This window comes from Thunnus albacares, chromosome 8 (assembly GCF_914725855.1).
Source record: "Thunnus albacares chromosome 8, fThuAlb1.1, whole genome shotgun sequence".
NCBI lineage: Eukaryota > Metazoa > Chordata > Actinopteri > Scombriformes > Scombridae > Thunnus > Thunnus albacares.
The window spans coordinates 1054063-1069021 of NC_058113.1; the positions used below are offsets into that span (position 1 = coordinate 1054063).

General features: G+C 39.5%; 1 protein-coding gene across 1 annotated transcript; it reads right to left on the bottom strand.

Annotated features, from left to right (window-relative positions):
- Window positions 1-5455: 5455 nt before the first annotated feature.
- Window positions 5456-14750, bottom strand: lyplal1 (lysophospholipase like 1). Its single transcript, XM_044359958.1, has 5 exons — window positions 14643-14750; window positions 12664-12763; window positions 11959-12128; window positions 6007-6122; window positions 5456-5764 (listed from the first exon to the last, which is right to left on the bottom strand). The coding sequence occupies exons 1-5, from the start codon at window positions 14725-14727 to the stop codon at window positions 5525-5527; spliced, it is 711 nt and encodes a 236-aa protein (XP_044215893.1). The 5' UTR covers window positions 14728-14750; the 3' UTR covers window positions 5456-5524.
- Between the last annotated feature and the right edge of the window lie 209 nt (window positions 14751-14959).

Genomic DNA, 14959 nt, shown 5'->3' on the forward strand with positions numbered 1-14959 from the left:
TGTTTCTACAGACAATTACAGGCAGTGTGTTTTATCGCTCACTCAAATATTGGTTAAGCTGAAATAATATATTTGTACTGTGTCAATATATGCTAAACATATTTTGTTAGAACAAAATAATTCTAATATCATTTGACAATTTGCAAATTGAACTAGAGAGTGACAAATAATTAACTATATGTTAAGTATTTTCAGTTCATAAGTCAGTCCTTACTTTGATGTTGTTATGATCTAGTGTGATGTTGCGCAACATAAGGAGAAACATGAGGAAACATAAGAGAACAACAGAACAGAGACTATAAACTGTAATGTAATCGTAAAGGCAGGTCAGGTCTTTTATTTGAGTGAGAAGATACAACAATTCCAGTAGATGGCGAGCCTCCCAGTATGATTCCCAGGAACCTGGATTGACATTACCACTGGAACAGCCAGATGAACTATCTGCCTTGTGGCTGGTACCAATCCAGTTACCTGGATTGGTACCAGCTTCAACACACATACTCAAAGAGTGCACTCTGACTCACCAGACTCTGACAGATCAGACCTCCATCTGATCCTAACCCAAACAAAGTTGACTTTGACCATTTTCACTCTAAAGTCATCCCTCAGACACTGACTTGAAGTGTCAGTGTCTATGGAAGGAGCATAAGGACCTCAACATTTAGTATCTAAACTAACCCATGTTGATAGTTTGGTTGCTTGTTCAGCAAGCTAAGATGCAGGACATGATGTGTCCATGTTGTTAGATCAGGAGACATTAGTGAGAAAGCTAATCACCTCTAAAAACACTTTTATCAGTTTTGTATATTTGTCTTTCACTTACCATATTGGCTATTTTAACTTTGTTTTATTTTTTATTTGTTTTATTTGCAGAGTAAGGGTCTCTGGCACTACTTCACCTACTTCCAAGGTGCATGGAGAAGGGAAAGAAGTCTAGAGAGATGAACTCCAGCAACACTTGTAGTATGAAGAACAACTTTATTAGTTGACCGACACGTTTCAGCTTGTGGCCTTTATCAGGGTCATCATAAAACACATTACAAACAACATTTAAATAAGTTTGGTATGAAAAAAGGTAAAATAAAAAGTTGAAAAAAATATAAAAGACAACCAATCATATACATCCAGACACATATCAGCCAATGGGGCATCTACAAAGATAGGTTGGATATATGGTCATGTGGCTTCAGGCCAATCGTTGTCCAAGATTAACAGAGGCAAGGGGAGTGTTCGAGAAGGGACATGGGTGACACCATGTTTGGTCCATTAACTAGAAAGGTGCAACTAGGGGGTTATTTGTTTTATTTGTCATAGTTTCTCAGTTTTATTGATTTATTTTGAGTTCTGCTCTTAACAGTCTTGTTGTCTCATTATTTGAGCATATTTTACGGAGGAGGATTAAGGTCACGTGAAAAATTTGAGTTCTGAGTTTCAAGTCAGAATTCTGAGATTAATGTCATGATTCTGACTTGACAGTCAGGACTAAAATCAGTTTTTCACATGTGGCCCTAATCCTCTGCTGTAATATTTTATTATCTTTGTAATTTTATTTTGAGAAAACACATGCAAACAATGCTCTTCCTATCAGTGACCTCATTCACCTACAGTATCTCACTTCCTATCCCTCCACCACCCTGCCTCCCATCTCAAGTGGCCTCTCAGGGCACACAGTGGAGTTAATTAAAGGGGAGGGGTGTGGTGTACGTCCAGGAATGTGAATACAAGCAACTCTCCAAGCCAGCAACATACAGCAGTGCCTCACATCCAGGCCGTTTCCTCAGTCACTGCTTCATCAATAACCTTCCTCCAAAGCTCCAGAGGTGAGCAATAACGCTGACAGATGATGTTTAACTTGCTGTTGGGCCCTTAAAGACGCCTCAATCATTGTCACTGTTTGCATTATTTTTGGCATCCCAGAACTACAGCTTGCTCATAATCTCCCTGTGTCATGACCTCGACCCGCAACTCCGGGGAAACATTCCGGCCACCGCAAGCACAATGAGACAGAGAGACATGAGGGGGATGAGAGGAGGAAGGATCTCTAACCACTTCCTTCCAATAACCATTAATGAAGCAATGTGTGTTACGGAGCAGGGCTACTGAGCAAACACAGCAGACCTCAGTCCACACACATGGTCAACACATTTCCAGAAACAATGATACTGACACTGAAAAAGGAAACACTGACAGAGAAAAAGAACTAGTTTTCTGGTAGTACAAATACTAGACAGAAATGTCTATAAGATTCTTGTTTCTGTTTTTATATTACTGTAGATGGACGATGTACACAGAACGTATATATTCAAGTATCTCTCCCTGTAGTGGAATAACATCAGATGAAAATGAAATACCTCAGTACTTGAGTAAATAGTTACTTTTCAACACTGAACATGACCTTAACTTATTGCGCTGCATAGGACATTTACTACTATCATGCTGTACCTTTGCATTGCTCCTGTACAGTCAGCCAGTCTCTGAGAAGGAGCCCTGTAGGAAGAGGATGACCAAGATATCATATATGTGAGAAAGCACACGTCTACTCACTCACATATTTCAGTCAGCCAACTCACGTGGAATAGATTTAATGTGAATATAGACTACTGTATACAAAGCTGATTTAGGCATGTAGGTTCTGACATTGTCGCTCCCCACAAGGAAACATAAGTTCAGTACAGCAGGGAGTGATGGTACTAATTTCCTCTTTAGGAGAAGGTAGAATCTACAGGTGGAGGGGTTGAAGGTGGGGCTTTTGAAACGCTGTATGAATGGCAGCAGCTAGCTGCAGTAGCAGTGGCAGCATAGCTTGGTGAGTGGTATGGCAGCAGGCATGCGGCAAAAGTGTGAGCAGAGCACTGATGGCTTAAACACACATGGGACATTGAAGGAAGCATACCATGTGAGCGAAGCAAGCGTCAGCTACCTTGAGGTTGAAGCCAATGAGGAAGTACCTTACAGTGCCACCGCTAGGTGCTCCAACTGACTCCCATTCAAAAAGCTTCAACTTCTCTCTAGAAATACCAAGTCAGTCATTTTTTTTCAATGAAAATGACTGACTATTGATCACTGACTGATTATGGTCTCAATCTCTAAATTCAGGCCCTCTGATAAGTGTGCTGGTGGTCATTTTGGAAATTATTGCTCTGTTAATAAGATTTGAAGACTTATAGTAGCTTTGATGTCTGCTGTGTGGATGCTGATAGACAGCTGTGATTGACAATTGGCTCAACTCCCCGGCTCCAGGACGTGCACTAAGTCGCACTGTTGTTGCAATATTTCACTAAGTTTAATGTTACTTGATTATGATACCTGCCCTCTTAGCACAATTTAGATAAAGTAGCTAATGTAAACCCAAGGGTGCAGCATTCCAGTAAGCTAGCATTAGCTTGGGCCAAGGTGGTTCCTGAGCATGAAAGGCAACATTGCACACTATTTGGAAGGTCCTGGCTCCAAGTGGAAAAGGTGACACTGCCACTCTGGGCTTCAAACCATCTCCAAAGCAAACCAACAGGCAATGTCACACCTCGCTATGTCCCTCTTCATATAAAGGCTGTGGAGTGGAGTGGTGACTTGAGCTACCTGAACTATTGTGCAGGCCTTGCTACATGAAGGATGAACAGTGGGCAAGAGATCAAACAGTTGGTTTCAGCAGGTCCTCCAAATGAAATGACAAAATAGGAAGAGTTTAGACCTAAAGGTTCATTCTTGACCTTGGAAATAGTATTAAAACTTAACTCAAGTTCCACTTAATAGCTTTATTCAGAGCTTTTGGCCGCATCTCACGGTCATCCTCCTGGATGAAATATGTATCTATGATCCAAAAACAGCTTCAGAACAAAAGCATGAAAGGATGTCTTAAAACTTTTCTCAGGACGAGGGAGATGGATATCGATGGCCAAACAGCAATGGACCTCAGCCAATCAGGAAATGTCACGTTGAAGGATATGGAGTGGTTTGAAAGAGAAAAGTTGGTACAGTCCACTACAGTCACATTTTCTTTTGTCAAGCAATGAGTCCTGTGTAGTTTTCTGCCCTGTGCTAGTAGATAACCCCACTAAATATAGAAAATAAGATATTTTATAATGATGGAAGAATGGCAGTAATTATTATGTGGTTGAAATACTTATGTTAAAGTAGTGAGATGCCTTCTCCAGGGGTTTTAAATTGAGCGTTTACACATGTGGAAAAATTAGAGTTGAAGTGTAAAAATAGATTTGGAACCGTGCATAAAGTGGGGGCGGAGTGAGAGCAGTTGAGTATGTGAATAATAGGAAGTATTTCTCAGGCAGTTTGGGGAACAGTAAATGCATCACTACATCAGTGAATCTACTCTGAGCTTGTGATCTAAGACAAACCTCACTGAGCTCTCCTTGTGAAGGCAGTCCTACACAGTGACTGCTTAATGAGCTGATGCCTCAATTAATCATTCCATAATTACACACAGAGAAACCTGAATGAATGAAAAGTGGGCTCTGCTTTCATCTGTGTTAATCTGGCCCTTTGTCTCCAACTAGTCCTTGCATGCATAGTAGTAGCGAGTAGTAGTAATAGTAGTAAAACGGTCATATCTGTCTAAAATTAGATCATTTACGGTAATTAGTCTTTAGAAAAGTAAATTTTTTAATTGTTTGGGGAACACTTAGTGTTAGGGTCCTATACTTTCCTACAGCACAGCAGATCGGCTGAACATGCAAAAAATTAAATGTGTCTATATGCATACATACAACTCAACATAAATTGTGAATAAAGTTACCAATAATAAACTTGGGTTTAAATGGAGCAGTTCTTTCAGGAACTGCTTATAAACTCAACACAACTAAACTCTCTTTACATTCCCTCTGTTTTCACCATATTTACTACTAAATTACATAATGCTTTCCATTAAGTTATAGACCTGTAAAATAAAGCCAAACATTTTTTGCATTTCCCCCTTGTCTCCCTGTGTGATATCCCACCTGACAACACTGCCAAATGAAGGGACACCCACTGTCTGTTACTGCTGCTGATGGCAGAGGGGAGTGTTTTTACTCATGCACCACCAGGAATTGAGGAATTTCAATCACTCTGTTATTTGGCTTAAATTATCCAACAATATACAGGCTGTATATTGACAGTAAGTTAACAGGCTACATTTGTTATAACTGTTCAGTTAGCTTGTGATTTAATACCATTTCAGTATGTTTATTTATCTTAAAAAGAGCAGGACCAGGTTTTTCAAATTAACATAAAGGGAATGGGATTCACTATTTACTATGAAACAACTGATTTGCCTCCTATATTGTTGTTGTTGTTGTTTAGGTGTGTGATACAGGGTCAAGAGTAAGATCACCAAAGTTACAAGAATATATTATTATTATTAGTCTTGGTTTTATTTGTCCAGGTAATGGGTAATGTGTGTAATTTGGGTGAATTAACCCTTTAACATGGATTTTCCAAGGAGTGGCAGCAAACAGAAAGCTAAGATCAAAGTTCTATTTATTGATAAAATGAAAGACAGTACACTGTGAGTCAGATGAGGTTGAGTGAGTCAAGAGGAGGTGGTGGGGGGGAGCTTGCGGAGAATCCAGCTTCTCAGCAGCTCCATCTCAGGCTGGGAGAGCTGGTGGTAGAGACCTGAGAAGGAGTGGAAGGTGGTGGTCATCCCTGCCTTCCTCAGCAGCACTGACGTGTCCTCTCCCCACTGATGAAGCACCAGGTCATCACTGGTCCCATGACACTGGAACAACTCAGGGAGGGAGTGTCCTCCTCGGATCCGCTCCTCCACGGCCTTCGTTACACAGAGTCACAAAACTTATCCACGCTGTTTGATTTCATTATTTCATCAAAGGTGCAGCATAATCTTTAATATCTTTAAGAAACCAAAAAAACTGTCAGCAGTAATGTCAAATATGGTCGCTTTGTAGTGAACTGGCTACAAGACACAAAAACACGGTAGGATCCTTTTAATGTACTCACAAATGACAGTTTCCATTGATTTAACATACAGTAAATTGATGGCTGCTGTTGTACCTGAAAAGCAACAGAGTCTTTGTTGAGGAAGCTGGACAGTGCAAAAACTCCAGCTACGTCAGGGTGATACCGACTGCCCAGGTGGAGTGCCATGGCTCCGCCCATGGAGAATCCCCCTTTGATTAGGGACAAAAAGAGAAGAGATCAATTGCTGTATCAGCTACAAAGATCAACTGAGATCCTGGGAAAATCTTTCTATGTATTAGTACAATAAGCATATAAAGTCACAACGTAAATACACTCATTTCCATAGGAGTAACAGGAGCTTACTCAGGGCACTTTATGCAGTCAGAGGTGGAAAATACTTCACTTAAAAAAACATTAAGATGAATAGAACTCCTCAGTTCCACATCATCAGCTTTTTTTGCCTTGGAATAAGCAGCCGTTCATGAGTCTGTCCTTAATCTCACACATCTGGGCACATCTGGGCACACTGTGTACATCTGGGAAAGTGTGCAAGTACCCATCATCCTGTCAGAGAGCTGAGGGAAGAGGGAAAGTTTGAAAAAAAAGAGGGGGATGAAGAGAGGGAGGAAAGGTGGAATTCACATGCCTGGCCTGACCAATCCAGAATGAAACTGACATGTATAAGTTTAATGAAACTGCACTGTTTAGTAGTGTCCAGTGTTTGTGTGTGTGTACATACAGTACTTGTTTAAAGCTATTCATGTGAAGGAGATAACATCTGATTCCTAAATGATAAACCTGGGTTGTAGCAGAAGCAAATTAATAATACACACAGAAAAGTAAAACTATGTAGTGCTGCACTTTCATACAGCTGTTTGGATAAGGAGTGGTCAAAACTGAAGCAGCATACACTGAGATATCCTGACTTTTAGTCCCTGGTATGGGTCAAGCTCCAAAAACACTGGATCCTACATTTCCCATAATGCAACTGATTTCCGATGCAATGCAAATCTTTTAATTAGACCCTCCCTGTCTTTTAAGCTACCACATCTTTCAAACTCCATGTTCCCACTCTGTAATGCACAACTTTCCATGAACATTTGGGCTCTCCAAACCCAAGCTGAGATAACCCCAATAACATCACAATGACATCATCAGGATTCTTTTCTCAGAATATACAAAACTCCTCCAGAGCCACAAAAGACATCAGATAACAGGCTGAGTACAACTCCCTGTGATACTTCAACTGATAACTGATGTGTAAGATTGGTGGGCATTCTGTGGGCAAGTGTTTGCTGTTGTAACAACAGATAATGAATGACAATATAGTAAAACACAGTTGTAATAATATAAAATATCTCATCATAAGAGAAGTTATAATTGCTGACAAATACTGTACATTAATAAAGACTTAAAACGTCCTTATATCTGCTTATAATTATATTAAAATGTATTATAAACTACTTTGTAATTGTTTGCATACTGCTTACAAATGCTAAATAGGGGCTAAATAGGGAGACATTTTATAGTATGGTTATATTGGCAAAAAAATATATGATATTATTGTACTTATTGAAATAAGATCAATCTCAAATGGCATCAAAAATATTGTGTGCAGTGATGGTTTGTTGTGTTGCTGTCGTTCACTGCCTGTTGAAACATTTTTCAATAATTGTTGAAATCAGGTGCCCACATTGGACACTTCCATTGTAAGGTCATTATGAAGGGATCTTCTAATGGTCAGTATGAACAAGAGGAATGATTACAGCAAGAAAAAACTGTTGCAATGTTCATTTGGGCTCCTGACTGCTGTTTTAAGACAGACTTGAAAAACATTACAGTGTGTTAGCATGTTAACATAAGGGTTAGGGTGTAATGTCAAATTTCCCACTCAAGACATTTCTTCCACAATTCCTAAATGACCAAATAAAAAAAAATTAATATCAGCTAAAAAACTGTTTTAATGTTTTAAATATTGATATCAGCCTCAAAAGTTTGTAATGTATAATAAAAGAAGGACCAAAAACTACAACTTGCAATGTAAAATAAGAATGAGCTGTAAAATGATGAGAAAAGACGTGAATCTACTTGTTATCAACATGTGTTTAACATATTTAGCTGAACTAGTCTGCAGTGTGTGTATAAGATTCCTTCTCTGCACACTGAAACATAGCCGCCTGCGGCCGGCCTCCTCAAAAACCTTTTCCATGGAAACTTCTGGCACTTGTCAGTCCGTCAGCCCGGGAAGTGGACTCTGGGTACACGGCGCTTCGTTTCTGCAGCGCTGCCGAGTGACTCCACTGAGTATTTATAGTTGATGACAAAATGTTATGATTTAGTAAGATAATATTTCAGCAGTTTCCCAGGAGCATGTGTTTTTTCACTCACTTTCTCTGGAGTTGAGTTTAGGGGCTTTTCTGGCCCTCGACACTGAGTCTTTCACACAATCTTCTCACCCCTCCAAACTGTTCCTATATAGTTATACATTCAGGGCTCGGAGGTTAACCCTTTTCCCACTGCTCTCAGCGGTTTCTCCTTTCATGTGCAGCCATCACTCGCTGACATTAAAACACTCGATGGCCTCCCATATGTTTCCTGTGGGAACTCTTACCTTGCTTCAGCCATTATGTTTATAGTACTTGATCCGAGTGGTTTCATTTCATTGTTATTTATATGTTAACTTGATAAGCAGAATATTTGAGGCAAAAAGCTTTTCAGGACCTGAGAATCCCCCCCCTGAAAAGCCTTTTTTATTTTCTGTTGGCAGCATATGAAAGAACATGGTAACCTGATGAGTTGCATTCTTCATTTTATATCATGACAGAGGGAGTGAGGAACAGCCAGGCTGAGATGGACTGAGGTGTGTGTGTGTGTGTGTGTGTGTGTGTGTGTGTGTGTGTGTGGAGGGGAGGACGAGAGGAGAATACAGAGGAAAAAGGATACAGTGAGAGAGAAAGGGAGTGAGAAAACAGAGACAGAGAGGGAGTGGAAGGCTGACAGATGGCACCCTCACTGTCCTACACACAAGGAATCAGGGAGCTGCTGACATGGGCGCTCCATTCCAAACAGTGCTTGGTTAGTTACTGTTGTCCACATCTGATACAATGGACATGTTAGATTTGATATTTATTGTGTTTCTATTTTATTACAGTACAAACATACTGTTGTCTAAGGATCTATTTAAGGAATAGTTCAACATTTGGGAAATACATTTATTAGGTAGGTATCCATTACTCTAGTGTGTTACCTCAGCCAGCTAGTGTTGCTGCTAGTCTCCTTCACAACAGCCTATAATGCAGCATTTCACTTATATATGTGAATAAAAAATAGCATGTGTGAATGTGAAGAATAAGTTTGGCACATCAGGGCAGGTGACTGAATTCTGACGTCCTAGTTGGCAAAATAAAAAGATTTGTGAAATTCTCAGTAATAAACAACGACTCCCATGGTGCATTTTAACAAGAAGCATCCGATAGCAAAACTTAAATCTCTGTAAAGTTTGTCGCTAACAGTAGACAGAAGTTAAAGATTATGATGTTGAGAAAATTGGTCTGCAGTATGAATCAGTTTACTTTTAATTTCTGGCTCACTTTTAAGTGAATTCAGGAACTATGGTGTCACATTTTGTTTATAACTGCAACAATGAAGCATTTAGTAGTCATTATACTCTGATTCCTGGTAGAAGTTAACTACTAGTCCCAAGATGAATTTCAGCAAGAAACAGCCAATCACAGAGCTTAAAATTTGGGTCACATGCGTCGCTAACAGCAGGCAGAAGCTAAAGATTACAATGTTGAGAAAACTGATTTTACAATTTACAGAGTCAATCATTTCCAGCTAACTTTTGAGTAAATTCAGCAAATATGACGATACGTTTTGTTTACAACTTCTGCGACAAAGCGTTTAGAATTCATTACCCTCTGATTCGTGCCCATGGCTTCTCCTTCCATAGCAACCGTGGCCGAGACTCATGGGTATTCGGTATTCTTAGCTGTCCACCAAAATCACAGAAAAACATTATTTCTCAGAAACAAAATTGAAATGATGTAAACTGGTGGTCAGGATATAAATCTGTAGGGTTATAATGTTACATTATCCAGGGGAGATGCTGAATTTCTGTGTTCAGTAATATTGATGATATCCTTTAAAGAAAACTTGAAATGGGAATATAGAATGGGGAAAAACACTTTTGAAAAGTGTTTCTGAAGTTCCAAAAACTCCAACAGAGTGAGACGTCTTCTCTCTAGGGGACTGCATCACACTTCTCCAGTTCAGCTTTCATTCATGTCAGATCTTATATTTAATAGTTTTGAACCACAACCTTGCTCAAAGTCAGAGGGGCTGCACCTGTCATTTTAATGTGTCAGATAACAACAAACAACTCTGCATCTCTTTTGCTGCTATGTAAATATAAGCATCAGATCAGACTCAGTATTAAAGCCAGAAGAACGTGATCAGGACATCCCAACATATTCTCTTCCTTTCTAAGAGAGTGATGAGAAGCTGGATATCAGTCTCATGTCTGTGTTGGGAGCAGAGCTGCAATCAGAATATGTTTAGCCTAGCTTAGCATAAAGACTGGAAGCAGTGGGTAACATCTCTAAAGCTCAATGATTAACATGTATACTGTTTGTTTCACCCAAACAGTCGTGTCAGAGTGTGGTGTGAGTTGTAGTAGTCAGGGTACAGTTGCCAGGTTGTGCCTATCTGGGAAGTGAATGTGATCAAATTGCTGCTTTTCTTTACAAGATAGGTTTGGGTTTTAATACAATACTGACATGCCATTATGTACATGGAAATAGGTCTCGAACAATGTAACAATTCCTACTCTCCATAGTACTCTGAAAGTATTTGACTGGAAAATTCCTCCTCAAATTCACAGTCCATCATAACTACAGAGTAATAATGTGTTTCTTCTTCACTGTTGGTAACATGTGAGTAATAATTCCAGCAAACCTACATGCAACTAACAGATTGTATCTTGCTGCTGGAGCTCGCCAAGGAACTTCCTTCCAGGGAACCAAAAAGAGGGTATTTCCTACTAAATAGACTACTAAGATTCTCAAGCTTCATATTAGTTTCAGCTGAACGTTGGACGCTGTTTTATACACAAAACCAGGTCTTTTGATTTTGGCCTTCATCTCTTTGAGTGTATTCACCTTCTGGTGGAATACCTTCAGGGTCAGTATGGAGAGTAGGAATTGTTATAGCGATCATGACCTATTTCAACGTACATAATGGCACATCAGTATTGTACTAAGACAGACTTGAAAAAACCCAAACCTATCCTTTAAGGCCATGAAAACTTATTTTCTCAATCAGCTTCTTACTATGACTGACGTAGTCCTACATGAGACAAGTTTTGGTTATTTCACATTAAACATTTCTGCATTTCCTTTTTTTCCCCTTCGAGCTCTTCTCACCGGTTTGAGGTGGGCAGGGCATAGTTCTGAAAAGGTGGCGTCACATACTTCCATGCCCCAATCAGGATTTAGCAACATTTGAATGTGATGACAGTAGGTGGGTTGTTCAGCCACTGTCAGTCAAATATAATCAAACCTGATGAAGATTAGTTCTCTAGTGAAATTTAAGTTATGGTGTCTTTAGCTTCTGTACTGTGATGTATCTCACAGTTAAACAGAATATACGGTTGGTGTAATATCACAGTAGGGATTCAAATCCTTGAGATTTGATTGGACCGCTAACTGGACCATCATGACTGAGCACATACAGTGAGATTCATGGCCTCCAAATACACCTCCCTCAGCTGTTATATCAGGAGGAAGACGAGAAGAAAGAAATGAATAAATGAAACCTAAGCCACATTCTTTTAGAAATGAAAACAAGGTTTTGCTTACTGATATACTGATATCCAAACACACACTTCCCCCTGTGATACTGCTCTGCTAGCTACTATGGGTGTGTTTTTTTATGATGGGTGCACTTAGCTTGTCACCCAAAATCACATTTCATTGGATACATTTTTGCATATAGAAGAGAAGATTTTCAGACTTTAACATGTAGCAGACAAAACCAGAGTCCTACCGATGATCATCCTGTGTTTGGGAATCCCTGCGTTGACCTCATCCTGAATGATGGACCCTAAGGTGCTGCACATGGCATCTATGGACTCTAGGTGCTCTGGACAGTCCCGTGAGATCTTGTGACGGTCAAACCAGACAGTAGACAGAGCCCCACGCATGGGTGTGTATGGCCTGATGGCATTAAGACAGGGGTCAGAGGTCAGCTACATGACTACAGTTCAATGGTAATTCATACTGCAGTACTACAGGCAAACTTATTTAGTGAATACATTAAGTGTAGTGTTAGGTGGCATGTTTTCCCTCTACACCAATGGAAAATACCACAACAAGGAACATCTGTTCATTCAAAGCAGAGAGTATTAAACAGAATGCAGTTTGCATGTTTAGTGACAATTTTATGAGCGTATCTAAATGTTCCATTTCAGTAAATGAACACCTCATGAATACCTCAACCTGTTTGGTCAACACTTCCACATCATTGCCTCACATAATTGCTTTAAAAATATTGTCACATTATTCTCAGAAAAGGGATTTGATTATAAAACCAAAACATATGGATATTAGTTCTAGACAAATGTTGCTCCACAAGTCACTGTCCTCTAACACTTGATTGTCTTGCCTCGCTTGTAAGTTGCTTTGGATAAAAGCGTCTGCCAAATGGCTAAATGTCAAATGTAAATGTAATGTGAACCAGCTGCAGACCTACCTAGCTGGAGCTGTAGGGTAAATAACTCTGATGTGGGCGAAGGCCAGATCTGGTACAATCACATCTCGGACCCAGGCTCTTAATCCTTGCCCAGTGTCACCTACACATGGACAGAAAACACAGTCACAGTTCTGGACTGTTCATTCAACCATAAAGACTGCATGATGATACTGTATGTGAATCCTGGAAGATGATATATTATTTGTTTTAGTTATTTTTATACTCAACTTGATGTACCAAAACAGGCATGTTTGACACTGTTGTGCCCTTATTAAATGTTTTATGCAATGTACTGCCGAGACCAACATCTCCATTAAAGCAGAAGGTATTTAAAAATCCTTACACAGTTGATATGATCGCAGCTCTATCTGCAACACTGAATATGAATACTGGGCTTTCATAGGAACGTTCACACAACAACACTAATTAAATAATAAAGATATTTCTATACCACAGTTAAGTGTTGCCACTGTTAAAAGTATTTGTGTTTAAATACAGTTAAAGATTTATATTTCTTGGTGGAACACAGAATATTCTGTATGACAGCAGAATAATGGGAGGAATAACGTAAATAATATCATTCTTTCCACTTTCAATTAATTTTCAATACTCAAATGTCTATTGTGAAAAGGGTCTACTCTCTCACCAAATAACTCCCCATTTAGGCTAAAGGATATGGACTGTGAAAATGTGAATGTTATTATGTCTTTGGAGCCATTTCCAAACGTGGCCACACCATTCGGGGCTCTATGGAGCTCTATCGCACAGAGGAATAAGATATACCCACACATTAGGCCTACTTGTAAGTAGGATGAGTTGATTGTTGGTTTAGCTCTGCTAATGAGATTTGTTGACAATAAACACAAAATATAAAAAACCACCAGCCTTATCCTTTAACATCCTGGTCAGGTAACAGCTCCTCGTCTGTTTGTGTTAATAGTGAATTTTGAGTGTTTCCTTCTTGTATGTAATGCAATTCCCAGGTGCTCCTTGGTGCAGGACCTTCCTATGATCACGCCTTAACACAATGTGAGTTCATGACATCATTCTTCATGTATCCCCAGTCAAAAAGTGTATAACTCAAGAGATCATTATAACATGCATATCAAGCAGATGTTACATACTATGCAGAAACTCAGAGACTCTTTTACTGAATCATACTGATAGAATCAAATAGATAGATCAAGCCTTCACCCAAAACATGTTGAGGGTCTCTATGGGTGTTATGGGCAAAACCTCACATCTGTACATAGCTACAGATGTAGAGGAAGCTTGAAACACTCTGCTTTCATTCTGGATTTTGGCATAGCTACTTTTATATATCATGCACCAGGATGACAACTTAACTAAAAACATAACATTCAAAACATACGTGATGAGGAATATAATTGTTTAAAATGTGCAAGGCTATCATTTCTGTTATGTCTATCAGGTCTTCAATCTTTTTCAGATTTTATATGGGCTTGCTGACTGTGACTCTGTGTATTTCCATGTGAACTATTTTATGCTGCCATTTTGCACAATTATACATGTAAGCTAAGTGTTTCACTAAAACTGATGACTCTGAGGATGGATGCATTTTCTTTATACAGAACAATACAGTTGTGCTGCAGTGAGGGTTTCCATAATGACCACACTCATCACATCATGTTAACAATAAATTAACGTAACATGAACTCCATATCAGAGGGGACTGGTGGTGTTTTAATCACTTTAAAATGAGTTTCAGTACGAAGAGGAAACGTCCCGCCATTAAATGGCACTTGACTTCTGATATACATCTTCTACTCTCACAGTGAATTGAACAGCATAGGACCGAAGAAGTCAGTGTACAGCTTCTTTTAAACTAGCGGTCATAAAGTCAGTAAAAGCGCAGGAGAAAACGCATGACAAACTGCAGGAAGCAGCGTTTTAGTCAATAAGCGAAATTACGACACAATCACCAGAAAACCCCCAATAAATGAGACGTTATGGAGCACCTGAGCCATGCAGGAAGATTACGGAGGCGGAATGTTTCCCCGTTGGAGAAATGACACACTTCTGTAGCTTCCTCACAGTAGCCATGACAGCTTGAAGAAATCACGCGAGAGTGTCAGACTGCACGGGAATGACTGCGATTGGCTAAATCCAGGGAGCGGTATGGGTAAAGCAACAATAACCTATAAAATAAACACAACACAACATAACACAAAAAGTAAAACTCACAATTTATACATACGCGCGCGCGCGCACACACACACACACTCACTCACACACACACACACACACACACACACACACACACATATATATATGT